This window comes from the organism of the source record quoted next, unplaced genomic scaffold (assembly GCF_019419815.1).
Source record: "Pyrus x bretschneideri cultivar Hongxiangsu unplaced genomic scaffold, Pyrus_bretschneideri_v1 Contig17, whole genome shotgun sequence".
Lineage (NCBI taxonomy): Eukaryota > Viridiplantae > Streptophyta > Magnoliopsida > Rosales > Rosaceae > Pyrus > Pyrus x bretschneideri.
The window spans coordinates 5485288-5511596 of NW_025999468.1; the positions used below are offsets into that span (position 1 = coordinate 5485288).

At 37.5% G+C, this 26309-nt stretch overlaps 4 protein-coding genes across 5 annotated transcripts; 1 reads left to right on the forward strand and 3 right to left on the reverse strand.

Moving 5' to 3' along the window:
* Positions 1–6708: 6708 nt before the first annotated feature.
* LOC103967699 (receptor protein-tyrosine kinase CEPR2) lies at positions 6709–11785 on the reverse strand. Of its 2 annotated transcripts, XM_048581570.1 has the most exons (4): positions 11412–11785; positions 11205–11292; positions 7629–10330; positions 6709–7312 (listed from the first exon to the last, which is right to left on the reverse strand). In XM_048581570.1, the coding sequence occupies exons 3-4, from the start codon at positions 10186–10188 to the stop codon at positions 6900–6902; spliced, it is 2973 nt and encodes a 990-aa protein (XP_048437527.1). In that variant the 5' UTR covers positions 10189–10330; positions 11205–11292; positions 11412–11785; the 3' UTR covers positions 6709–6899. The 2 variants fall into 2 exon arrangements, with proteins under 2 accessions (XP_048437527.1, XP_009379270.2); XM_009380995.3 differs by having other exon boundaries at positions 11205–11785.
* Positions 11786–13617: 1832 nt separating this feature from the next.
* On the reverse strand, positions 13618–17128 carry LOC103967719 (E3 ubiquitin-protein ligase RNF170). The gene is made up of 5 exons (XM_009381015.3): positions 16901–17128; positions 14992–15191; positions 14311–14412; positions 14064–14115; positions 13618–13965 (listed from the first exon to the last, which is right to left on the reverse strand). Exons 1-5 carry the CDS (start codon positions 16989–16991, stop codon positions 13853–13855), a joined length of 558 nt encoding a protein of 185 aa, XP_009379290.2. The 5' UTR covers positions 16992–17128; the 3' UTR covers positions 13618–13852.
* Positions 17129–19343: 2215 nt separating this feature from the next.
* LOC103967728 (carboxymethylenebutenolidase homolog) lies at positions 19344–21900 on the forward strand (the record flags this gene model as incomplete). The annotated part of the gene is made up of 3 exons (XM_048581757.1): positions 19344–19647; positions 20843–21146; positions 21245–21900. Coding segments are annotated over 3 exons (1146 nt in total), but the record flags the coding sequence as incomplete, so codon positions are not given.
* Positions 21901–22432: 532 nt separating this feature from the next.
* LOC103967737 lies at positions 22433–25549 on the reverse strand. Its single transcript, XM_009381036.3, has 3 exons — positions 25374–25549; positions 23737–23879; positions 22433–22786 (listed from the first exon to the last, which is right to left on the reverse strand). The coding sequence occupies exons 1-3, from the start codon at positions 25504–25506 to the stop codon at positions 22772–22774; spliced, it is 291 nt and encodes a 96-aa protein (XP_009379311.2). The 5' UTR covers positions 25507–25549; the 3' UTR covers positions 22433–22771.
* Between the last annotated feature and the right edge of the window lie 760 nt (positions 25550–26309).

A 26309-nucleotide genomic window follows, 5' to 3' on the forward strand; every position in this document is an offset into this window, starting at 1 on the left:
AGGTGGCACCCGAGTCCATCAACCAAGTAGTTAGAGATTGTTTAGAACTGGTGTGAGCACACATAACAGCTAACTTTGCAGGAGGAATTCTACCAGCAAAAGCAGGGTTCATTCTCTCATAACAATCCAGAGCTTCGTGATCAAATGAGTTGTAAATTTGACAAGGAGTTATGCCACCAAAACTATTGCGACTAACACCAGGATTTTAGCGATGGCCAAAGTTGTTATTATTCCTGTAATTGCCATTAAAACCCCCAGAATTGGAAAAGTGACCACGAAAATTGTTGAAATTCTTATGAGCATTACCACGGCGTTGAAAAGGACCACGACCACGATTGTTGTTAGAAAACTTTGGTGGAGGATTGGAGAATGACTGATGAGCTGCATAAGCTTGAGGAAAATTGTAGAACTGTGGTGTAGGAAGACGTGGAGGTTGAGACTGCGCAGCAAAAGCCTGAAAAGGCTCAAAAGCAGAAGAATTTACACCTTTTTTCTTGCGAAGCATAAAAACCTCCTTGTTGATCAGCAATCCATAAAGTTCATCTAATGTTGTGGTCGAAAGACGGAGCATGATTGAGTCGATGAAAGACTCATACTCATCAGGCAATCCATTGAGAGTAACAGCAATCAAATCATGATCACTGACAGGAGCTCCAGCAGCCATTAACGAATTAGCAAGGCCTTTAATTTTCTGCAAATAATCAGAGATAGAGAGATCGCCTTTGTGCAAGGAGTGAAGACGAGAACGAAGTTGATGAATGTGAGCGGCAGAGACTCCACCAAATCAATGCTCAAGATTCAACCATAGATCTCGAGCCGATGTGATACCAACAGTGAATGGAACTATATCCTCAGAAAGCGTAGAATTCAACCAAATCAAGATATTCTGATCTTTTTCATACCAAATCTCGAAAGCAGGATTCAGAATATTGTGACCAGATGCATCAAGAACATAAGATGGCGGACAAACTTCAGAGCCATCAACGATGCCGGTCAGTTTGTATCGTCGGAAAATCGGAGCAAATAGAGCTTTCCAAATGAGGTAATTATCACGCTTGAGCTTTGTAGGAACCATGCAGCTAATATTCTGAACATTTATGGAAGAAATTGACGAGATCGAAGAAGAATTAGAAGAATTAGGGTTCATTGGTGCAAAATTGGGGAAAGAATTTGCAGGATGAGAAGGAACAAATTCAGGCTGTCCAGGAAAGGAAGTTGAAGACGCCATGGCCGAAGATCAAAGAACGAAGACGATCAAGAGATGGTGGCGGTGGCGGTGGCCAAAGAACAAAGATCAAAGGATCGAGAGGTGGTGAAGTAGAAAAGGCTCTGATACCATACAAGAAAAGAAGATCTTTTATTATTTCTTTCTTGATGAGAAAGGAATACAACTCAGTTTATATACATTTGTCTAATTAGGCTTAGTAACTAATTATACTTAATTTAATCTCTTAACACAGAGATTAGTTACAAGACTATTATAATAAAAAATTACAGTTGTAAAAGCTATTGACTATGTGGTATCCCTTTATGTAGTACTCTGGGTCGATGTACCCAAATGTGCCAGCTGCAACAAGCGAAAGGTCCAACTCTTCATCCTCCGGGCCCATTAAAGATAGGCCGAAAACGGATACCTTGACCCGCAATGTGTCATGCGGTAGTATGTTGGATGACTTAATGTAGCGGTGTATGATTGGCGGGACTGCTTGCTCGTGCAGGTACTCAATCCCTCGGGCTGCGTCAAGAGCCACTTTGATGCGCTTGGCCCATGAGAGCAAAGGCGAATGTGGGAGCTTGTGGAGATGGTCGTGGAGGGGGCCATTGTTCATGTGTTCATACACGAGTATTCGCTCTTTTGCGTCTTCGAAGAATCCAAGTAATCGAACCAAGTTCACGTGGTTGAGACGTGAAAGGGACTCAAGCTCGTTTACAAAAGCATGGTCTTGCTGGCGCTTTGTGCAGCCACCAACGTATGAGGAAGAGACTGATGTCTCAGCACGCTTGATGGCAACTTGGCGACCGTCATCTAATGTGGCGTAGTAGACAGAGCCGTAGCTGCGTGTTCCGATTTTGTGTTCTTCAGAGAAATTGAAGGTGGCTTCGAGTAGTAGTTGCAGTGGAAATTCCTCCAAAGAAGCCCCATTGGCGCCCATGCTCACCAAATGGCTTAGTTCTCTAACACCGGTGGCCCTGCCGTTGCTGCTGCGCCTTGCTTGGCTTGTAACTGCGCCCATGCTCACCAAATTTTAATTTATAAATTCTCCCACATTATCATGTTTGTAATTGAAAATCCCAAAATTCTCTCACTCAGATTTATGCTTATATTCAAATTCAACATTATTATATTAAATCTGTATCTTCAAATTTAAAATTTACCAAAAAAATTTCAAACTTATTTTTTCTCCATGACCATCATATTGCAAAATTGTAACAAATGAACATTATATTGCTCTGAATGCAATTTTAATTTCATTGGGTACGTTCTCTCTCTTGTTGCATAATCCATGTACCCAACTTTTTTTCTATACTACCATTGTAGCTTTTTTCTTCTAAATTTTTTTGAACCCATATATGTAACTTTTTCCTATAAGATTTATATAGTATGCACCCTTAACTAATTTGGTATTATGGTTTGCTTTCATTTTTCTATTCTTTAATCATTTTTTACATTAAGAATTTATATGGGTACATTGTTTTTCTTGTTTTTGTCACATATGGGTTTTAATGTTGAAATTGTATATGGATACATTCTTGTGAATTACTATCATTGTACATGGGTACATTCTTATAGGAACATTTATCTTTTATCATGACATTCAATAAAAATAATAATTCTTTTCTAATGGTGGAGTTTGTTGTTTAATCCCATTCTTATAAGAACATTTATCTTTTATCATGACATTCAATAAAAAAACAATTATTTTCTAATGGTGGAGTTTGTTGTTTAATCCCATAAACGTTAAAGTTCAAATCTTATGGGATTTTATATCCCATTAATGTGGTAATTTATTTTATTTAATTGCTTTAAATGTTCGGATAAAAAAATTGCTTTAAAGGATGTCCATATTACAATATTTAATATAATGTTTAATTTAAAATATAAAATAATTGACATGGAAATTGATTAATGCTAATATGTTGATGTGTACAAAATCAAAGGACTTTGATCAAAATCTAAAAAACTAATAGGATTTCAATCAATGTATACTAGTGATTAAGGACCTCATCCAAAGTATCCTTTTATTAAAACTAAAAGAAAGCAATAGTGTTATATTTTGCACGTAGCAACTAATTAATTAAAATTATTAAGTTAAAATAAACTTGATGTTTTGAGCCAGAAAAATAGCTTAATTTTGGATTTCCTAAATTTTCTTGCCGGTATAAAAATAAATTATTTAGGCTTTGGATTAGTTTTGTTTTCTTTTTTTCAATAATCAAAAAGTAGTTTTTAGCTTATCTAGTAATATTAATCAAGCAGAAGGCATTCATAAATTGAGAAATTACAAAAATGAAGAAAGAATTAATCCAACAGAATCGAAAATAATATTTAGAGTTAACCTAGAGAGAGGTGAGAGATGATTAGATTAGAGTACCTGATGATGATAATCAGATCCAAGTGAGTGCTAGGTCATGTGGCGGAGGAATTAGCATCAAGTGTCGGCAGCCAATGCCTCATCACATCTGATGAAGAACCAGTTAACAACAGGTGGAAATTGGATCAAACAAACTGAATTAATTTGGTGAACAAATTATACAGAAGAGAAACAGAAAGAGCATGCTATGATATAACTCTACTTAGTGTTTGTTTGTTTGTTTGGGTGATGGGATATATGAACAGGTGTTGTGCATGCATATGGTGATGGTCCATGGATATGGATGGAGACTGGAGAGATGATATCTGACACTTCCTTCCTTACTACCCACATGTTTCTTGTTTACTAAGTTCACCACTCACCACACAGTAATCTTTCAGCTACCTAGGCACTAAATAATTATATGTGTGTGTGTATATATGTATGTATGTATGTATGTATGTATGTAGATGCCAAACCCAGGAAATTAAGCTCCAGCAAACTCTATAATTTTGTTTTTCAACTAAATATGTAAAATCACGTCAACAAAACAAGCTCCAGCAACCTCATCGAAAGTAAATGTCAAACTTGGTAGTTCATTCCCTCTCTACAATTTTACAGACATCTTTCTCACTCTTCAACTTAAGTTTTTTATTATTACAAAATCAAATATTGTGTTACATAGCGAGTTGGGAGAAGACAAAATTTTATGAGTTTCCAAAAAAAATAAGAAAAAATATATATATATATATATATATATATATATTTTATGAATATAATGATGAATAAAGAAAAATAAAATAATCAAATTTGAAAAGTCTATTGGAGATGCTTTTAGGTCCCTTCTTTTTCCAATGTAGAAATCATACTCTTAACACGCACACTCACATGTGACGAATTCTCAAACTTTACACTTGGACAACACAAATTATGTGACGTGGAGCACGTGTGAGCGTTGTGCGTCACACAAAAGTAAACCTGCCTATTTGTGAAGCCAAATAGTCACATGTGTTTCACTTCTAAAGTTTGATAGGTGTTCTGACACGCCTCAACCCCAATATCTTAATGATACATGGATGACATGTGCTGGCCGACATTCGAGAGTGACGAAAGCCATAAATATATGAATACGCAAGAATATAAGAGAACCTATAATTCAAAAGTCATATAACAAATAATAGTGATAGTGAATATACAAATGCTAGGAGACCATAATAAGATTCCGAATTAAAAATGAGGGCAACGGAAGGTCCAACAATCACAAATCTGAAACAAAAGATGCACAAATATGTCCAGAGCACACTACAACACGGAAGTACGAGTGAAGATAAGAAATCAAATTACAATTAACATAAGGAAATCATACACAAATGGAAGGTCACAAAGTCACTGGTAGGGAAATGCCTCGATGCTCGGGTTGTATTCCTCGTCACTATGTCCTGAGGGGGCGCAAAAACAAAAGGTGAGTGGACCATAATTGATACTAATACTAATAATACTCAAAAACCCAAATTCTTTCTTAACATAATAACCCCTTGTTTTGAGAACACATATAATACTACATACAGGTTTTTCTAAAACTCTAGCATGCAGGAAATGTTCGCAGCCGTAAAATCATCTCTGAAAATGATATCAAAGCGCCCGAAGGCAAAACCCAAAAATCTTATAACTCAAATCAATGATAAAATACTAAAGGTATCATAGTTGCCCGAAGGCATAACCTGTCCATCACTCGAAGGTGAAGCCGTACGACACTGGGTTACACCAGTGAAGAAACATGGTAGGCCCCATCACCCGAAGGTGAAGCCGTACGACTCTGGGTTGCGCCAAAGAAGAAACATATCTATATATATATAGCATAACACACCGACACTGGTTTCGCCAATGAAGTTGGGGGTATAACATAAGTATCCTCAACTGTGTCATATGGCCATAGACTAAATACCCGTGTTGTGTGTATATATCGTATGATAACCCACTAGATAATCACCGAAAACATATCTCGAAAACATATCTGATAAATTGGATCGGGTTAAGGTTATTGGGTCAAGGCTTTGGGCCGAGTTTAATGGATTGGGTTTGAGCTAGGATTAGCGGATTGGACCTGAGTTAATGGGTTACTAGATTGGGCCGGATGACAGGTTGGATTTGGGCCTAGTTTGGGTTGCATGTCAAATAAACCCGAATTAACTCGCGAGTCACCAGACCCATCGAAGAAGAAAACCAGGATTTTTGGGGATTTTGGCTGGGAAATTTCCCAGGCTCTAATTTGGGGTCAAATCTCCACCATTTCCAATGATTTTTAAACCCATGTGAAGCTAAGGAAGAAGAGAACTAGAGTTTACCAATTTAAGGGTTAACCATGGTCAGAGTTGGCCGTAAATTGGCTCGCAAGCCATTTGGTTTAGCCGAAAAATCTGGGAATTCGAAGAAAACAAGCATGCATGAATAGATAGTCCCAAACTCAACCCCAAATCATCACCAGACAAGATTTAACCCCTGAATATAAAGGTTAAACGAGAAATCTCACCTAGTATTTGAGGATAGAGCTCGAGGCTCTCAGCTTTAATGGTGGATCACCCTACGATGCTCCGATGTAACATGCAAGACCAAAATCGTGTTCCTTGAGTCTCAGTGATGTCTAATATGTGATTTTGGGGTTTGATTTGTGAAATGATTGATTAAGAGAATGAGAGAACTTGAGAGAATTTGAGAGTTAGAGAAAGTGAGGTTTGTAGAAAATGAGAAAGGAGAGAAAGTTGTCACGGGAGCAGGGGAAAGAAAAACAATGTGCCAGGTTACAAACCCAACACAGGGGTATTTTCGTAATTTTGTATGTAATTTTTTAAAATGGGTTGTTACATATTCCACGTGTTGAGAGTATGAATCTTACATCCAATAAATAAAGAACCTTGCACGTTCTTATATGAAACCAAATTACTCATATTACGAGTTAATTTCATGTTGAAATCTTAACTTTTTTCATTGAACAAGGTAAAATGACACACACACCACCACCACCATCTTTGATGATGCAAGGCAGAACACTATTAAAGTAATGTTAGATAGACCAAATTTGTAAACTATATGATGTGTCACAAATAAGAAATAAGCACGTTAATCAATACTTAAGTAGTAATGCAATCATCAACAACCACGTCAAATGATTTACAAAATTTAGTTTACAAAATTGGTCTCACTAGCATTACCCGTAAACATAATGGTACATTTACTAAGCATATATATGATTTTAAATTCTCTACTTGCATGACAAGCATTATAAAACGAAGAAATTAACACTACGTATCTACCTTTTGAACCTTGCAATTAGCTAGCTACTGCTAAAAGAGACAATTCATCAGTACTGGGTGAGAAATCCTTGACATTTTCGTCGTTACAGGTGTTGTTTCCGGACCTGAAAGTGCAAGGATCAGCAGCCGTAAGCATCTTTATAACATCCCGCATTGTCGGGCGCAAGGACGGTAGCTTGGTAGTACAGAGAACAGCAACCTTCAAGACCTTGATCATGTCGTCCTCGACACATTCATGTGCCACTTTATCATCTAGAATCTTAACAACCGCTTCACGGTCACTCAGATGCTTTGAAACCCAGTAAACAATATCCTTGCCTTCACCGTAATCCTCTTCAACTGGTCTCCTGCCAGTTACTAGCTCGAGCAGCACCACACCGAAACTATACACATCGCACTTTTCGTTCACTTTAGCAGTATATGCCAGCTCTGCAGGAAATTAGTTCAAAAAGTTTGAACACATGCAGGTTGTGAAGATTTTGGATACAATCCCAAGTGAATTAAACCGGCAAAAAAAAAAAAAAAAAATTAAAGCAGCATCAAATCTGGTGAGCAGATCAAAATTCTAGAGTTGTAGAAGTTGTCACCGGGCAATTGCTTAACGCGTGGTTGAAGCAAGAAACCAACGCTAACATATGCGACGTGACTAACAGGTTTCCGATACATTCTATAAGATACGAAGTATAATTATATATCATAACAATGGAAGGATAAATGTATGTGGTTTCGTAGATTTGAAACTCACCAGGAGCAATATAGCCATGTGTGCCGGCGAAGGAGCTGTAATCACAACCCTTCTGAGAGCTTTCTGCAATCTTTGCAACCCCAAAATCAGCAACTTTTGCCTCATAATCGTCGTCGAGCAGAATGTTAGTGGATTTAATATCTCTATGAATTATAGCTGGTGAACAATCATGATGCAGATAAGCAATGCCCCTAGCTGCTCCCAAAACAATCTTATACCTCTGGCACCAATCCAATTCGGGCTTCCCGCTTTTATTATCTCTGTGAAGCGCTTGAAATAAATTACCATTTGCCATGTACTCAAACACGAGAACACTAGATCCGCCCATCGCTGAACAAGCGTATAGCTTCAGTATATTTCTATGCCTGATCTTCCCCAAAATGTCCATCTCTGCGGTCAAAAGCTTCATGCCATCTCCTTTCCAGAGTTGTTTGACAGCTACCGTGCCACGACCTTTCTTCAAATCTATGCGGTAAACTTTCCCTGTACTGCCACTTCCAATCAAATTTTCTTCTTTCAAATCGCATATATCATCTGCATCTATTTCCAACTGGTGGAAAGACGCAAGTTTCCATTTCAGATCTTTCTCCTTCCCTGCTTCCAAATTATTTTCTCTGTCAACTGCCTCCCCAAGCTTGAAGTTCTTATAACTGACCAGCAGTAATCCAGCAAAAACAGCAACCAACGCCAATGCTATAATCGAGAACAAAACCAGTTTATTTTCAAGCACCTTTTTTTGATTCGGCTTTTCAGTACACATGTTCATCCCAGAATTTGTACGTGTTCTGGAATATTGATCAATGCAGAGTCCCTTGTTTCCATCAAAGGCTTTGTCTCCTCCCATGGTCAGAAGATCAGATGGTACTCTTCCGGATAACTGATTCCCCGACAAATCTATAGAACTTAGCTTCAGTTTCACCAAAGTTTCAGGAATCAAACCCGTGAGGTTATTTTGCGAGAGATTTAGAGAGTTCAAAGAGCTTATTAGTGATAACGTACGTGGGATATTACCGGTTAAAGAATTCGAAGCAAGATTCACGTCCACCAACTTATCACAGTATCCCAATTCTGATGGTACCGATCCTGTCAAAGAATTGTGTTCAAGATGCAAAGATGACAGCTGCTTTAGAGCACCAATTTCGGAAGGTATTTCACCGGAAAATTTATTACCACTGAGATAGAGCCTCTCCAAGTTTGATAGGTTCCCAAGTTGCGGAAGATTACCAGAGAAACCATTGTTCTGCAATTTCAACTGATTCAAGCTGGTAGAAAACCCAATGCTGGGGGAGATCTCTCCGCTGAAGTCGTTATCACTCAAGTCAATCATTGTCGCGTAGGGAAGTGACCAAAACTCAGCTGGAATCTTCCCAGACAAATTGTTCTGATTGACTCTCAGCCTCTCTAGAGATTTACATCGAACGTAAGAGTCTGGCAGCTCCCCAGAAAAATGGTTGCCCAAAGCAAGCAAGAATTGTAACCTGCCCTTTTCACAAAGAAACCTTGGGAAACCACCCGAAAACTGATTCTCGGATATGTCAATGCTTTCCAAAGGTGAGAATCTGCCAAAATTGGTTGGAAATTCCCCGGAAAATCTGTTTTCATAAATTGAGATTGCAACAAGGTGTTCCATATCGCCGAACCCAGCAGGGAATTCCCCGGAGAAATTGTTCCCGAATAACTGAAAAACCACCAAGTTCTTGAGATTTCCCATCTCCGAAGGCAACTTCCCATAAAACTTGTTTGATGAGAAATCAAATTCCCTTAGGAGGGTGAGATTAGCGAGCCCTGGTGGGATTTCCCCGGTCAAATTGTTTCGAAAAAGCTCAATCTTATTGAGTTTTTGTAGCTGGGAAATCGAGTTGGAGAGCTTCCCAGAGAGCTTGTTCTTCGACATATCCAACGTCTCCAATGCCTTCATTTTGTAAACAGATTCCGGAATCTCTCCTCTGAACTGGGAATTCCCCAGATGGAGCCAAGTCAAGTTGGTCAAGTTTCCAAGCCCCTCAGGGATTTCACCTTCATCAAATTCATTCTCCCCGAGCCCGAGAGAATTCAACGCAGACAGATTCCCCACCCATGATGGGAATGCGGCGGAGAAGGAGTTTGTAGAAAGATCAAGAATCTCCAATTTTCGGAGGGCAGAAAGATCCGGGATTGCTCCCACCATTTTGTTGCCAGTGAGATTCAAAGTTTTGAGATTGGCACAACGAGTCACTTGGGCAGGAAGCTTTCCTGTAATGTTGTTGCAAGGCAGCGAAAGTGTGCCGAGGCTGTCAAGAACACCAATGGCGGGCGAAATCTCACCCGAGAGGGACTTGTTATCAAGAGAAATTCCAATCACTTTCCCGCTAATCCGATCACAGGCGACTCCGAAGAAGTTGCAGGGCGACCCATCTGCGGTCTCTTTCCAGGAATCGAGAACATTCAGAGGGTCTTTGAGCTGCCTCTTCAACTCAAGGAGGGCTTCAGCTTCCGTTTCAGTTCCGACCGTTAGAGGCATGCATGGCGGGAAAAGCAAACAGAGGAAGACCACAGTCGGCAGCAGCAAGTACAATGCCATTGGAATGTAGTAATAGCTTGTAGTAGGGGTAGAATGGTCAATTAGAGACGACGGAGCTTTAAATTTGGCGACCACCACCACTACCCCATGCCGATGCCATTCTTTGAACTTGAACACGTTCCGAAGAAGCTTAAGGAAACAGCTGTGCAGAAAAAGCCCACAAGTCATTGTCCCTGACTGCGTTATCTTTTTAATTTATAATATTAACAAAAACGCTATTTTTACTATTTATTTATATCATTATTTGTCCTAACTTTTTAATAGAAACGAAACCAACATGTTTTGATGAACCTACGCGTATTAGAGAAATGGTACAAATGACAGTATAAATAGATGGTAAGTGTAGCACTTACTAATAACTTGGCTTTCTAGCCAAAATAAACCTGAAATTGACATAACTCATCACTTAAGTTCCTGAGATTTATCCATGCATTTGTCACACTATGGAGCAATGGTCGTTTTGGATAATTCCGCTAGAACTTCCGCCCTTTATTTGACGCTTTAAACCATTTATTTTGTATGAAAGTTCTAAACGTATTACGCTTGTGACAAGGCCGATATCAATACACACTGATTTTTAGTTTAGAAACTAAGGCTCCAATTGTGCCAAAATTCATGAAGCAATGCTCTAATTTCATCGAATTACTTACTTAGGACTTAACTAATTTACTAAAACTAAAAGAAAGCAATACTGTTATATTTTGCAAGTAGCAACTAATTAATTAAAGTTATTAAGTTAAAATAACTTGATGTTTTGAGCCAGAAAAATAGCTTAATTTTTTATTTCCTAAATTTTCTTGCCAGTATAAAAATAAATTATTTAGGCTTTGGATTAATTTTGTTTTCTTTTTTCAATAATTAAAAAGTAGTTTTTAGCTTATCTAGTAATATTAATCAAGCAGAAGGCATTCATAAGTTGAGAAATTACAAAAATGAAGAAAAATTAATCTAACAGAATCGAAAATAATGTTTAGAGTTAGCCTAGAGAGAGGTGAGAGATGATTAGATTAGAGTACCTGATGATGATGATCAGATCCAAGTGAGTGGTAGATCATGTGGTGGAGGAATTAGCATCAAGTGTCGGCAGCCAATGCCTCATCACATCTGATGAAGGACAAGTTAACAACAGGTGGGAATTGGATCAAACAAACTGGATTAATTTGGTGAACAAATTATACAGAAGAGAAAGCAAACAGAAAGAGCATGCTATGATATAACTTTACTTTGTGTTTGTTTGGGTGATGGGATATATGAACAAGTGTTGTGCATGCATATGGTGATGGTCCATGGATATGGATGGAGACTGGAGAGATGATATCTGACACTCCCTTCCTTGCCACCCACATGTTTCTTGCTTACTAAGTTCACCACTCACCACTCAGTAATCTTTCATCTACCCAGGCACTAAATAATTATGTGTGTGTATGTAAAACCCAGGAAATTAAGCAAATAAAAACGAGAAAAACAAGCGATACAGACAGCGGAAGGTGGAGGAGGCAGAAGAGATAAGCAAGGACGAGAGAGAGAGAGAGAGAGAGAGATGAGTAATAGTGTATCTACGTGACTGATGCGAGGGAGGGAGCCCATAATGGAGAGAGCAGAGACAAAAATGCTTTATGAGCAACATTTGGAAACTAGGGCCTCCTCCAAAATCACGAAAAAGTAATTATTGTTACATGATAAGAGGGAAATCTGGATCCTTTTGTGAGGATCACAGAAATCTATGAATCGCATACGTATTCGTTCATCGTATATCGTGCAATCAGAAATCATTTTGAATATTTTTTTATTTAAAATTAAACACAAACAGTACCTGATAAATATTAACCACACAATGTACGATGAATGGACACGATTTACGGATCCATAAGATTTTCAACAAAAGAATCCGGAGAGGATCCTATTGGATATGAGTGAAGGATTTTTAACCAAAATGGTATATGTGATTGAGAATATATAAAAGTAGTTCATGAGATTCTTCTTTGTCAATCATTTTAGTCATTTCTTGAAAAATATTCGTTAAATTAAGAATATTTTGTCAAACCAACCCCTTCACTTGAATTTTGTGGTTTCTTCAATTTAATGAAATTTTTTCACATAAAGATAAAAATGATTGACAGTGGACAATTTCAAAACCATTTCTATCGATTTTAATTTCAATAACCAAAGTGAGAAGTTGTGGGGCCCACATCACATTGAACTTCAACAATCTAAATCGTCTATTTTTCAAGTTGCACCTCTTAGATTATCCCTGCAAAATATTTGCCAAATTAAAAATATTTGAGATATCTAATTGAGTTCAAATAAATTAACGAACACTTTGTTCTATAAGAAACAATGAAATTTCATTGTGATAATTAAATAAGCAAATAATTTCGAATTATATTGAATTTTTGCAAGGATGATCTATGAATCGAGACTTATGATTGAGATTGTTGAACTTTGATGTAGAGTGGGTCCTCCAAAATAGACAATTTGGTTTTACTTTTACCTTTTTTTTTTTTTTTTTTGTACACGAATTCTATGAGCATTTCTTCATCTCCACTTTCTAACATATTTCCCTTATATCTCAAGTACAAAAATGCAAATTAAAAATGACTAAATCAAATCGTTACTAAACGAGTCCTTAATTATATATAAAAGTGTGACTTGGCGATTATTATACGGAAATGAGATATGCTTAGTAATTGAAATTCAACCCACATAAGATTTGAATTTAATTCGATGAAGCCAGTGCCGATACAAATTTGGAATTTAGATGCGACATTCCTACTTGGTTCGACATGGTCCAGCGAGACAATCATTTATAAGGACTTGTCATACAAGCATCTTCATACGTTAATGCACCGGTGTATCAGTTTTATGTCGTCTTTTTTTGTTAAATTAATTACCGACGGAATTTAAATTAATATTTTTATGCAAAAATTCAACATTTTTTCATCATTACAGTAATAAGCCACTTGCAGTTATACGTGTCTAACGGACAATCATTACTCGTCTTATCTTGTGTCTAATGTAGAATCATTACTCGTCTTAACGTGTCGGTATATCAGGTAATGTGATCAATAGTTATACCTATAAAGCAATTTCATTGTCACAGTAATTTCCAGTTGGAATACACCGAGTTATGCTTACCCTAAACCCGAGACCCTACATCCCCTAAAAAGCATGTGAACGCAAAATATTCAAGAGATCCGCTTTGGATGTCTATGTCCGAATTCGGCGGACCAAAAATCGAAACAACTCATCTTGAATTCTACAATCCTCGATTAGCCCATCCAACTGACCCACCTAATGCAAACCAAAGGTTTAGATCTCCCTTACCTTGAATGGCACAGATCTCTGGGGTAGCTAGCTCCAGACTTCGAGATGCGCAGAGGATCTCGATTTGCATTCGACCCTCAATGAACCACTTGGAAGCATATGCTGTAGACATCAGTAGGTACATGTTCTGATTTCATGTGTAAATCACAGTAATTCGGCATGAAATAGTTAAAAAATACAACTGAAACTACACTGAAATATATAGATGGCTTCCTTGTACATTCATATATTTCAATGAGGTGAATTATGTCCGGTTTTTCGACCCCAAATAACAAAAAAGTAAAATCCAGCTCCGTCCCTGTTTTTTCCGTGTGATTAAAAATTTCCATGGCCGCACAATTCAGGAACCTCCATGACGGCGATAGAGTACAGACCGATAAATGGCAGCAACGTGGAAGAAGACGATGAGCACTATGAAGAAATCGTCCAGGAGACCAGCTATACCAAATATTGCTACAAGAACACTCAAAACAAAGATTATGTATTAATAGTGCCACTTACTAGAACCACCCCACAAGAAAATTCAACCAGCTTGAAAGCATAAAAAACACCTTCCGGGATGAAGTCAAAAGGACTGAATAGGTACGCAGCACCCATTATCATCTGTATATTTAAGAAAACAAAATTTCCAAAAAGGTCAGAACTTCTTAACGAACATACAGTATACAATATACTTCAGATTAAAGATGAGATAAGTTCTCGCAGAATGTTATTTCCAACCATATAAACTGCATTAACATCTGCATGAGAATGCAAAATATACGAGAAGTGATCGCATACTTGTGTCAATTACTTAACTGAAATCCAGACACGAGCCCTTATAACAAGGGGAAGAGATCTATCAGGATTAATTAGTTCTCGCAGCAGCCTCCGCAGGAGAAAAGGAAGGTCCTGCGCTCTCTGTTGACAAGATTATTGAAATTTATAGAAACAGATTAGAAATGCAGGACATAACGATCTAATATTCTCAATCAACTATGTATTCTTTTCATGTAGTTGACAGAGTACAGAAACTGCAAATATTTTTCAGCAAAAAACATATCTGCGCATGTTCATGTGCTGGTGCGCGTGTGTGCGTGTGGGGCATGTGGGGGCTGTGGGTGTGTGTGTGCGTGCGCGCGCGCGCGTGTGTGTGTGAGTGCGTGTGCACGTGTTGTAGCTCTCACTACTCATTGTATTTCAATAATTCAACCGTCTAATTTTTCAGTCTTCCCTCAAAGATCATCCTAACAAAATATCACGGAAACCCTAAACTTTTTGACTACTAAGTGGAAGGTTTGTCACTTTTAGTGTTTTCTAGATGTATCATGTTTGTCTATTTTCTTGACTTGAATTAGATGGCTAAACGGTCGGATTTGTCTCATATTTTGGGAAGATGACCTTTGAATGAAGAACTCAAAAATAGACTGTTCGGATTATTGATATAAAATATGGACCGGGCCCCACAAGGTTATTTGATGGATACATATATTCATTTACCTGAATAAGACTTCTGGAATGACCTCCAAAAACACGATTGTACCTTTCAATCTTGCCTAAAATCTCCGCAACCTCCGGCCTATCAAGCTGCCTTGAAGAAGCCCTACGTGGAACCAACAAAGTGATGGGACGACGACATAGTGGGCATTTACAAGGGCGAACTGTTGATCCATGATCCCAAACAAGCATAATACAATTTCCTGAAGAAAGGGAGCCAACGATGCATTATTAGCTATTACTTTTTTTTTAATGACTACTCAATTTGGAGTTCAAGCCTTGTAGATTATATGTAATGGAATCTGATACTTGCATGTTCGTATATAGTAAGAGTCCTGCTAAGTCTATTATACACTCACAATGTTATACTTGATCCGTTATCTTACACAGAGTATGCAGTGTATACTAAATAGAACATCACACCCATTCAGTTTAGGTAATATAACAACAGTCGTACAAAAACTATGGAAAAATATTCTCAAGTAAGCATGTTGGGGACTTTGTAACCACTTTGGGTATCCATAGTCTGTATAATCTATTCAAACAAAACAATTTCAAGCAGAGATCACTTTTACGTACAATAGAAGCAGTAAACTTATCAAACAAAAAAAATCCTTACAGTGTGCATGGAAGAGGGAATTTTTAAGTTCCATGTAATTTTCGTTCAGAATGCGCTACAAAAATTACATAAAGGGACTTGAAAATCAATAGATGCAATAAATTTGAAAGTACACTTGAGAGAACTTCCAAATTACTCCTTGAAAGGTGTCATTTGCAGGTGTTTTAGTAGTACCTTTAAAGTGCTTAAGTAGTTCATTGATAGCATTCTTGTGATGCATTTTAACAATTGAGTATAAAATCCCTTGACACTTTGAAGGTCTCTCATCAAAACATAAGGTTAAAGCCTAAAACCTAAGCGCGGGTGATGTTCTCTAACTGACGCAGCACAAAATAGCATTACACCTCTACATGAATGCATGAATGAGTTAAGGCCCTGTATCATCAAGTTCAAAACATGATCATTTATACATATAAATATATATAGGCACCATGGGCATCCACGATTTATAACCAGACCTGGAATTACGCTAGGAAAAACTAGCTATATCAGATGTTAGTTAATAGGCACTATGGGTACCCGTGGATTATAACTAGACTCGGAATTGCCCTGATCAAGAATATCAAGTCCATTCTACTTGGAATGAAACGGACACTGGGAGCGGAGCAGGGATTTTTTTTTTTTTTTTTTTTTTTTTTTAACATACAAATTTCCTTTGCCACATTTTTACAATGCAAGTCTTGGAAACCTACACAAACGTGTTCTTTCTATTCACAGAACTCTGCAGAGTAGAATTACATGTACACAATGACATTCTGTCTTGACTTCTCTACATATCAATAAGAACAAGAGACTAATGATATCAAACGAAAATGACTATTATCGAATATCTACTGCGGTTTCTGAGCTCCATCTTCGGCCCTCTTCTTTGTTTTCACCAAACTTTTAGTTTTCACCAAACTTTTAAGTTAGCATAGGCTGCATAGCTAAGCTAAAGACTTGTTTCAACGAAAACGTCATAGATTGCTCGAAATAAACACCCAGTTTGGATTTGGATTATAAGTCCCTTCACTCTAAAGACCAAATGACATCGAAAGCCCGCCGCTGCTAAAATCTTCTGATTAATCAATCAAGTCTTTCAACACAAGCATGCTTAAACCATGAATCAATCGTATCAAAACAGGAACAAAAGCATGCTTGAGACAAAACACAAACACAAACACAAACAATTGAATGGAGAAATTGAAGACAAATTGGGTTTAGGGTTCTTTCGATTGCACCAAACCAATACCAAAATTGGTCAATTGTGTAAGCTAAGAAATAGGAACGAGAGAGAGGGAGGAAGAAAGGTACCGCAAAACCAGTGAGAGCAATTGGCCTGACAAGGAGTGTCGAAGTTGCCATGGCACACCGAACACAGATCGCCGCCTGGAGGGCCGTCCATTCCGATCTCGCATTCGCCTACCCCGCCGTTACTTCAATCCTTGGAAGATATTCTGAAACGCCCTTAACCATGACGTGCCACACAAAAGGATCGCCACGTGTCGCCGCCCAGGACCCGCAGTATCTGTAATCGTCACATTATTACACACGGATTGGATCGGAAATAAGGTTTTCTGATTTTTAATCGTATCAAAAGTTTTAAAGTGAACATTTTTTATATTTGAAATTTTCGGAATCAGAGTTTCTTCAGAATATTCCGAAATGTGGTGAACGAACTTCACACAAGCGTAAAATTATTTTAAAGTCTATATAATTATTAAATTAAAAAAAAAAAAAACAAATGAGACTTTGTCATACTGATGTGGTGTATGTTAAAGGCTTTCTTATGTCTAAGTTAGATTTAAATGTAGGAAATGAATCACAAACTATGAGTTTTTTGGTTAAGGAATAGTTATCTTATCATGAAAATGAACATGACTTTACATAGTCTAACATGAGCTTGATGACGAGAGATATAACGAGGGGCACCAATTAAGAATCTCATTTAATACCGACCCGTAACAGCATAAGTGATTATGACCTATGTATGGGGATATGAGTATGGTAAGCATTATCTTTTGAAGATCTTCCTAGATCTTTGCTTTGTCAACCCTTATCTTGCTTTATCAACCCTTCTGAACTGATCCCATATGTGGAATCCCCTTTTGAGCCTTACTCGGGCCTGCTAATCCCTAAACCCAAATTTGTTGAGCGGATATGGCCCAAATCTTCAACTTGATCTAAGTTTTTGCAAAATTTAATTGGAATATTGTTACTAGCTACTTATGGTGTGTAAAATCTGTTAAACCAACTGGTGATTGAAGATTGCTAGAGAAGCCTTAAATCAAGGCGATTGAAGATCGTTCCAAATTGGAGCCGCTAAAGATTGTACAAAATAATGTGTTTGGACTCACGCAGATATCCAAACACATCATTTTATACTATCGTTATTCTAGCATTTTTCTCCTTAGGTTTTAGTTCAACTAAAGTCGTTCTTATTTTTCTGCTGTAGTTCGTTTCAAGTTGTTCCGTTTCCAGCACTTTGATTTCCTAGTAACTAGTCTTAATTCATTTGTATAATTTGTCCAAAATAAATGAGATTGTTTGGCTCCTTCTACTTAAGGAGTCATTCATTTTTAAATGGTTGTGTGACATTATTTTATTATAAAACAAGTCACAATCAGAATGGTTCATCCGTTTTATACTAATCTAAAAATCATCTCTTGAAAAATCTATTCGATTGGAGACCATTTAGTGATCTGTTTGAGTCAAACAAATTGTGCCTTTAAGTTGTCTTGCCCGAATTACTACTTTACTACCTTGTTTTGCTTCCATGCTTAAATTACCAATATGGAATTAGTTTCACGTGTAACCCATTACAAGTAATGATAGAAAAACTAAATGTGTAAATAAAATTTTGTAAACTAAATGACATGGAAGTTGATGATTGGATTATTACTTAAGTATTGATTAATGTGCTTATTTTTTATTAGTGACACATCATTGCAAATTTAATTTACATAACATTACTCCTCATTATATGGTGGTCTCATGTAAAGCGGAGAAATTTGACAAAATCAAATAGAACTTATATTAAATAGTTTCACTTGTAAAACAACGAGAATTTTACTTTTGTGAAAGGAGTAGAATTCTCTCCTTTTTTTCTTTTTTCCCTCCCCTTCCCTCCCTACCTATTTGAACGGTCACGGTTAAACCACGTCAACATCTTATATTAATTTTTTATAGCAAACGAAAGACAAAATAAGAGAATGTGAGAGGGGGGATGGAAGGGGATGGGAAGAGGAGGGGAGAGAATCATAGTCCTTTGTGAAAAGGTTTGTTGATGACCCAAAATCTCGACAATATCAATGTTATTACTTAGGGTAGTGTTATCCATACATTTATTTTTACTTCTCACACATCCTCTCAATTTTCGACCGTCAAATTGAATGAATTGAAAAAGATCAATGACAAAAAATTACCAAAGATATGCGTGAGGTAAAAATGTGTGTGTGAATAACATTACCTAGGGAGCATTTTTGCTTACCATTATTGTGGTGTATATTCATCATCCTATTTATCACAGTTAGATGAGTTTGAATTTGAAGATTCATGTAGTGGATAAGCGCAAATCTCAAAATTTAAATTCATCTAACAGTAATAAATAGGATGATGAACATATACTATACTAAACGGTAATGAGCAAAAATGAACTCCTTCACCTATTACTTATCAGCAAGTGGTCGATGGCCCAGTATGAAATCCTTACAGCTTAAGGTAGGTCCCCCCACCCCACTAGAAGTAGGGAAATTAATTTTGCGGCGTACGTTGGTTTGAAGAAACAAAGATCAAACACAAGAGGAAGAAGTGTCGTGGAGCGAAACAACTGCAAGTGTTGAGGAAGGAAGGAAGAAAGGAAGATGAAAGATATGAATTGGCTGTTATACTCAACTGGAAGTGGAAGTGGGAAGCTACCAACGCCACAGCCGTCGTCGGCGGCTTCCATGTTTCTCAGAAACAAAACAAAAACAAGAAGAAGCAGCCTAAATCATCGATTCGATTTCCTCTCAACATTTTCTGCTTCTCCTCTGCGGGCCGCCGCCGCCGCCTCCTCCTCAGTACGTTCTTATTTACGTTCCTCCTTTTACTTTACACCTGTTTCTTCTTCTAATTAGATAGAGATGGAGGGACTTTGAATTAGTTTGGAATGCTATTATAAAAATTAGATGCGAGGACTCTGAAAATTACTAGTTGCTATACTTTTGAAGACACCTTTCAAGGTTTAATTCGAAAAGTGTAGTGCATTTGGAGAGTGTTTTAGTGGTATTTAAGTAGCTCACTGTTAGAGTTTTTTAATGCAATTTATGACTCGTTTGGAAGTGATTTTAAAATAATTATATAAAAAGGAAGTGAATTTTAGAAAAGCGCTTAAAGTGCTTTATGCTAGAAGTATAGTTATATGCTTCATCTATAAAGCACTTCCAAGTGCTTTTGTAATCCAAAATTATTTTCCATAAAAAAGCTTTCATTTATCTTAAAATACTTCCAAACGAGCCTTTAAGTTTTAAGTAAGGTTCTAAAAGACGCCCCGGACTAGCGCCTAGGCGCCTAGTTGGGGTCTAGGCAGGTGCCTATGCTGACTAGCTGGATTTAAGTAAATTTATTATATTTTGTGTATATAAGTGTTTGTTTATACTTAAAATATATATAATTTCTTCATAAACTACAAAATAGAATGACATATATATTATCAAGTATTGAAACATAATGAAAACATGAGGAACAATTATGTAATGTGTGTTCATTTTACTATTAAGCACGTCTCTTACAATTTATTGAAAAAATGAAATACAAGATGAAAGTTATCTATTTTCTATCTAAGTAAGTCGTAATCTAAGCAGGTGTCTAGGCGGATCTGGGCGGGCTAGGAGGGTGCCTCATCAAGTCTAGGTGCTCTTTCCTAAATTTCAAATGTCTAGGCATTAATCGGGATAGTGGCTAGCTGCCTAATGCCTAGGCAAGGCCTAGACGGTGCTAGGCGGGATTTTTAGGACAGTGGTTTTAAGAAAGCATAGCAGACTAAAGTTGTTGGGACTTGGAAAGTCCCTCGTCCAAAGATGGGAACTGAATTAAATCTACAAGAGGCTTAAGGTATCATTAATAAAAATAAAACTCTTCACTTTTGATTCTCTACATGCATCTTCATCATATGATTGCCAGGACAGCACAACTGCAGCCTGCTGCAGTTAGCTATTTGATTTTCTGTGCTGCTGTGCGTGTTGTTCTACCTTGACTGTAAAGTGTAAACCTCAGTTTATGTTCAGACGCAAGGCAACGCAAGTCGTTGGAGGTCAGCTGCAGCGAGTACAGGCACAAGAGTTGCTTGTAGCCTACTAAAAGCGGAAGACAACGTAAATGACGACGAAACATGTGAGCTAGTCAGTGGATTTGAAGTTTCAGTTGACGGCGAGGGTGTTGCCGGTACCATCAACGCTTATCTCTTCAAGGCAGTCAAAAACAATAACGGAATTGGGATACTTCTCTTGTCTGACATCTTTGGCTTCGAAGATTCATCCACCAGAGAGTTTGCATATCGCATTGCCTGCAACGGTTACAAGTAACTACATTTTCTTAACCTTAAACTGCCATGACTATATCTATGCACAATTAAGTAGTTCCTCAAGTTTCTTTTTTTATACGTACAACAATATGCAGCGTTTTACTTCCGGACCTTTTCCGCGGAGATCCATGGACAAAGGACCGCCCGAAGGTTGATTTTGAGAAGTGGATTGCTGAACAAGAAGCTCAAGGGGTTGCGAAAGACATTGCCGCGTGTGCAAAATGGATGGTTGATGAGTTTGCAGCTGCAGGGATCTCAAACAAGCTTGGCTTGATAGGTTTTTGCTACGGAGGTGGCAAAGTGATCGAGGTGTTGGCGCAGGACCAGGGCGCTTATTTCGGGATTGGGGTCTCATTCTACGGAACAAGGATGGACGACACATCTGTAGCTTCTAATGTGAAGGTTCCTGTATTGTTTATTACAGGGGACAACGACCCGCTGTGTCGTGTGAGCGTGGTAGAAAGTATTGAGAAGATCATCGGCAGGGGATCCAGGGTGGTGAGTTTCAAGGGGAGAGGCCATGGCTTTGCGCACCGACCTCAGTCGTTTGAAGAAGATGAAGATGCAGAGAAAGCTTTCACTTTGATGAGAAATTGGCTTGATGGCTTGCTTGCAATTGCAAATGCAGGTTAATTAGATATTGCTTAATCAAGTATAAATCCTTCATTACTGTATCTGTCTAATTAATCACAAGATTATACAAAGTTTATTAAAACCTTTGTTTTACATCTCATTCCTAATTCTTCGTTAATTTCCTCGTGTAAACCTTCCACATAAACTACAGTCAATTTGGAGATGAGATTGGTGAAAAATTAGCACAAATGTAACACCAGGTAGCATGTTCGCATGGTGTTACGAGTTAACACAGAAACGAGTCTATAATTCATGGGACTCTACTCGATCGGGCTCCCCAATTTTCCTACAAAGAATTGGCATGGGCCATAAACTACATGGTTCAACAATTGCTTATGCATTTCTTGTTGCTCGGAACACGGTGCAGCCCGAAACTGTTGTCACCAAGTTAATAAGAACCTGAATCGATTTCCACGGAAAATACCCTCGCAAGAACAGTCACGCGAGGTGAGCAAATAGCGTGGTAAATGATAGGCAGATGGTTCGACTGAAAGGCACAAAGCATGTCGTCTCACCAAGGGTTACAACCAACAGGAGGGTCTTCAACCATTAACAACATATTACTGATTTCAGTCTTCCAAAACCCTCGACATTGTCATATGAATCCATGTTTTCTTATGAACAAATACCAAAGCAGAATACTAATGAAGTGTTCAGCATCGCCAAGGACAACTACTAGGATTATCAGCAAACGACGATGCACATAATACATACTGATGAGTTTCCTTTCGTTTAGTCATCAAAGACACCAAACCCGCAATCGCAATTATTTTTTCCTTCCACAAACTAAGTTTGTAGAGTGACAGCATTACAGAACGAAAGGCAATAAATTTGTATTAAGTCTGAAGTGGATCAGGTGAAATCTTTATCAATCAAAAACAGCATTCGTACTACATATTCAAATCCGTAGCAGGCATAAACGCGACCAACAGTCAAAAAACCTCCTATTTGAATCCCAAGACTGTGGGTTAACTTGACTTTGCATAAACTCAATCTTGTCCGTCCTGAAAACAACAGTAAAAACGACATCAAATAACTTCCATGCACAATTCATCCCTTCAGTAATTGACTTATGTTCATCCTCAAAACAGAAAAGAGACCGAAAATGTACATTAGTTTCAAATAAATCAACATGCTGAAAATACACTAACTTCAATGGATTGAATTTTTCACTGCAACAAAACTCATTTTAATCGACATGCTAAAATCATACACTCTCCTGCAAAATGAGTATGAACCAAGAAATGAACCTACATCATTTATCACAAAGTACAAAGAAAAAAAACCTCCAAATGACAAGGTCGTCGCACATCAGAGATATAGTTTTCAAACAATAAAAAAAGTTGAAAATAATTATAGGATTTGAGGCTTAAAAGGAAAATTTTGGATGCTTCATTCAAATCGGTCTTTCTGTTTGGTTCATCAAGGAAAGAATTAGAAATTCACCGCAAGATGTTCACTAGGTGCAAGAGGAAACCAATGGAGTGAGTTGCAAATAGGTTTTCCAAAGCTACACATATTGAAGCTTATGAGCTCTAGGTCTCCTATGTACAAGCTACAGGCCATGGAGTAAGTACATACGGAACCTCACAGAGCTGCATCCTCAACCCAAGCAAGCACCTGATCATCCAGTTTTGGTGAGGAAACTTGAGCCCACGTGTCGAGAAATGAGTGAGAAAACATCCACAAGGGTGAAGTCAAACGAGTCAAGGCTCATGAATAGATGGAGGCACCCTCCTCCAGTAATGTGTTTTCCTTTTTCCTTTTCTATTTCTAAAAGATTAGTGAGTGTATATGTTTTGGTTTTTGAGTTTTATTACTATGTATGAAAAGACAGCCTTGCCTATCAATTGTTAATTTGAGTAATCTTCCGTTAAAAAGGAATGTTGGTGGAATAAATCAACGTTGTGGGGTATGAGTGGAATAAATCAACATCAGAAGAAATCAAATCTACCTGAGGAGCAGGATTCTCAACAATCTTAGGAGCAGCCGGCTTTGCTGGAGATCCCTCAAACAAATGAGAGCACTCTGTGTATGCAGATCCAATGCCCAATCCAGCACCAAAAGCTACAGAAGCCCAACGGGACACCGGACTTCCTAGTAAGACACAACAAAAATACATTTATTAATTCAAGATTACTAATTATGAGAGATTTAAAACATATATATACAGTTCAAATAAATGAAAGACATTGGTCACATGCGAAAGATAATTAGATAAAGCATCCAACGAACTAAATAACCTCAAAAGGGCTAAAGAAAATGTAGAATATATTATTACTTATGTTTTTATGCCTTTGAAAGTCAAATCATACCCTTGTCATCTTAAGAATTATGATACATATTACATAGACTTGGACAAGAATATTAGATGAAGCTACATGTCCATGTGTTCAGTTATTCTGTTTTTAAAAGATTACCAATGACATCGGAGTGTCTAGTTTCATTTTATCATGGTCAGGTCCTGTCACAGTAATATGGCAGGGAAATTGGTTGCATCTACCAAATTACTGGTATGATTTCTTTCAAGGTATTAGACAGGCTCTAAGTCAATTTCCATTAGAAGCCACTAAACATTGCTATACAGCATGCTTGGTTTTAAGAAAATGTGCAAAAGGAAATTATTTTGCGACGATAAAAGCAACATGATCGACCCACTAATATCCTGAACCTAAACTAAGAATTGCTAGAGATAGGATAAATGAGGACGGTAGACGTCATACTCAACATAGTTTCAGGCTGGCCAATGACCATCCAGCCTGGTTGCATTTAGTCTCCGCTTCAATGGAGATCATAAGTTCAAATCTCATGAATGACAGGACAGTTTATTAAAGGGAAAAAAGATAGCCTTTTGCAAATTTTTTCCTTTCATAATCGCCCCAATACCCTGAGGAATGGTAATAAACCAAATTAAAGCCACTAAAACACGAACACCTAACCCGATAAAAGAAGGCAACAACATTACTTTGACATTAGCCGCCAATGAATCATAATTTACATCACATTTAATGTTATCCAATTAATCAGTAAGCTCTATTCTACATAGAACAACATTGAGAAACATATAAAGTCGAACCGAAGAAAATAGCTGGAAATCCTAACCCTCCATTTGTCTGATGTCACAAAATACAGGAACATATATGCATTAATTCGGTCCAGAAAAGTACTAAGAATCGCTCGAGTTCATTGGGCATAGCCAGTTTGTACATATATATACATGTATGTATGCCTACGAACGCAATTTAAGGTTCCATGTAGGTCAATTCAATCAAGTAAATATGGAGTGTTCGTGTTCGTGTTCGAAATAATTTTGGGCATATTCCAAATTGCAGTGAAAAAGATTTCGCCTAATCATTCCAGCTAAACCCATCAATCATCATCCTACTAACTAACTAATCTTCCAATTATTTGCACATATACACACACACACATGCATACATATATATTCATATAGATATATAGATATAAATGTATACATAAATACATATATATATATATATATGGAAATTGTCTTGGAAATTGCAGAGAAGCAAAACGGAGAAACGAGAGAAATAAAGGGAAGGAAATGGGGAGAAGAGGAAGACAACTGACTGAACAAAAGGAGACCGCCAAAGGCACCACCCAAGGAGGAGTAGACGAAGCGCCGGATGGTCAGATCGAGACAGGCGTCCCATTTGGCGTTCACGTCGTACGGCGGTGGGATGATTTCTTTGTTGTCCGCCATTTTAGCCACCTGAATTTTCTGCTTTGATTCTTTTCTTCTCTCTCTCCCTTCTCCTCCTCTTGCTTTCCGCCTTGGTTTTGAGATTTTGTGTGATTTGGTTGGGGCTGTGTCCGTCGTCCGTCTTGGTTTCAAGCTGCACCCTTTTTGGGCTTTAGTTGCATAAGTACATGGGCCTCTTCAAGCACTTACAGTAAAATTGATTTTGGATTCAAAAGAATTCGTTTGAAAGAAGCATGCGCTTCTTGTGAGAAGCATTTAAAGTGCTTTTTTAGAATTTACTTGAATTTTTTATTAAAGATTTGTTCAAAAACATTTACACTAAAAACACTTTTAGTTATTTTAAAAATATTCCCAAACGAGCCCAAAGTAACTAAGCCTCCCCAAAATTTTACATCGTCTTCGTCGGAAAATTTGAATTCTTCAATTGTTGAAGCAATTTCCAAAACTCAGAAGTCCCTATTTTCATAGCCATCCATTCTGAATCTATGGAATTGGAATCAGATTTGAAATATTGTTGAATTCGTAGAATTGGATTGGATGGATTTAAAAAAAAAAAGATTGGATGGAATTGGGTTTGTAAATTTAATAGAGTTTTATGTAATTGGATTTGTTGAGTTTTCTATGTTCTTTTTCGTTCAAGTTAAATTTTGTTGAGATACACGGCGATGACGATTGGATTTTCCAGACGGGAGCATACATGAAACCATCTTCTCTGATTTATTTTATTTTTTATCAATAATACTTTGTTTAGGTGTAACGTGAAATGTGTAAGTAAGTCTAACTAGTATTAGATTTAATTTAAC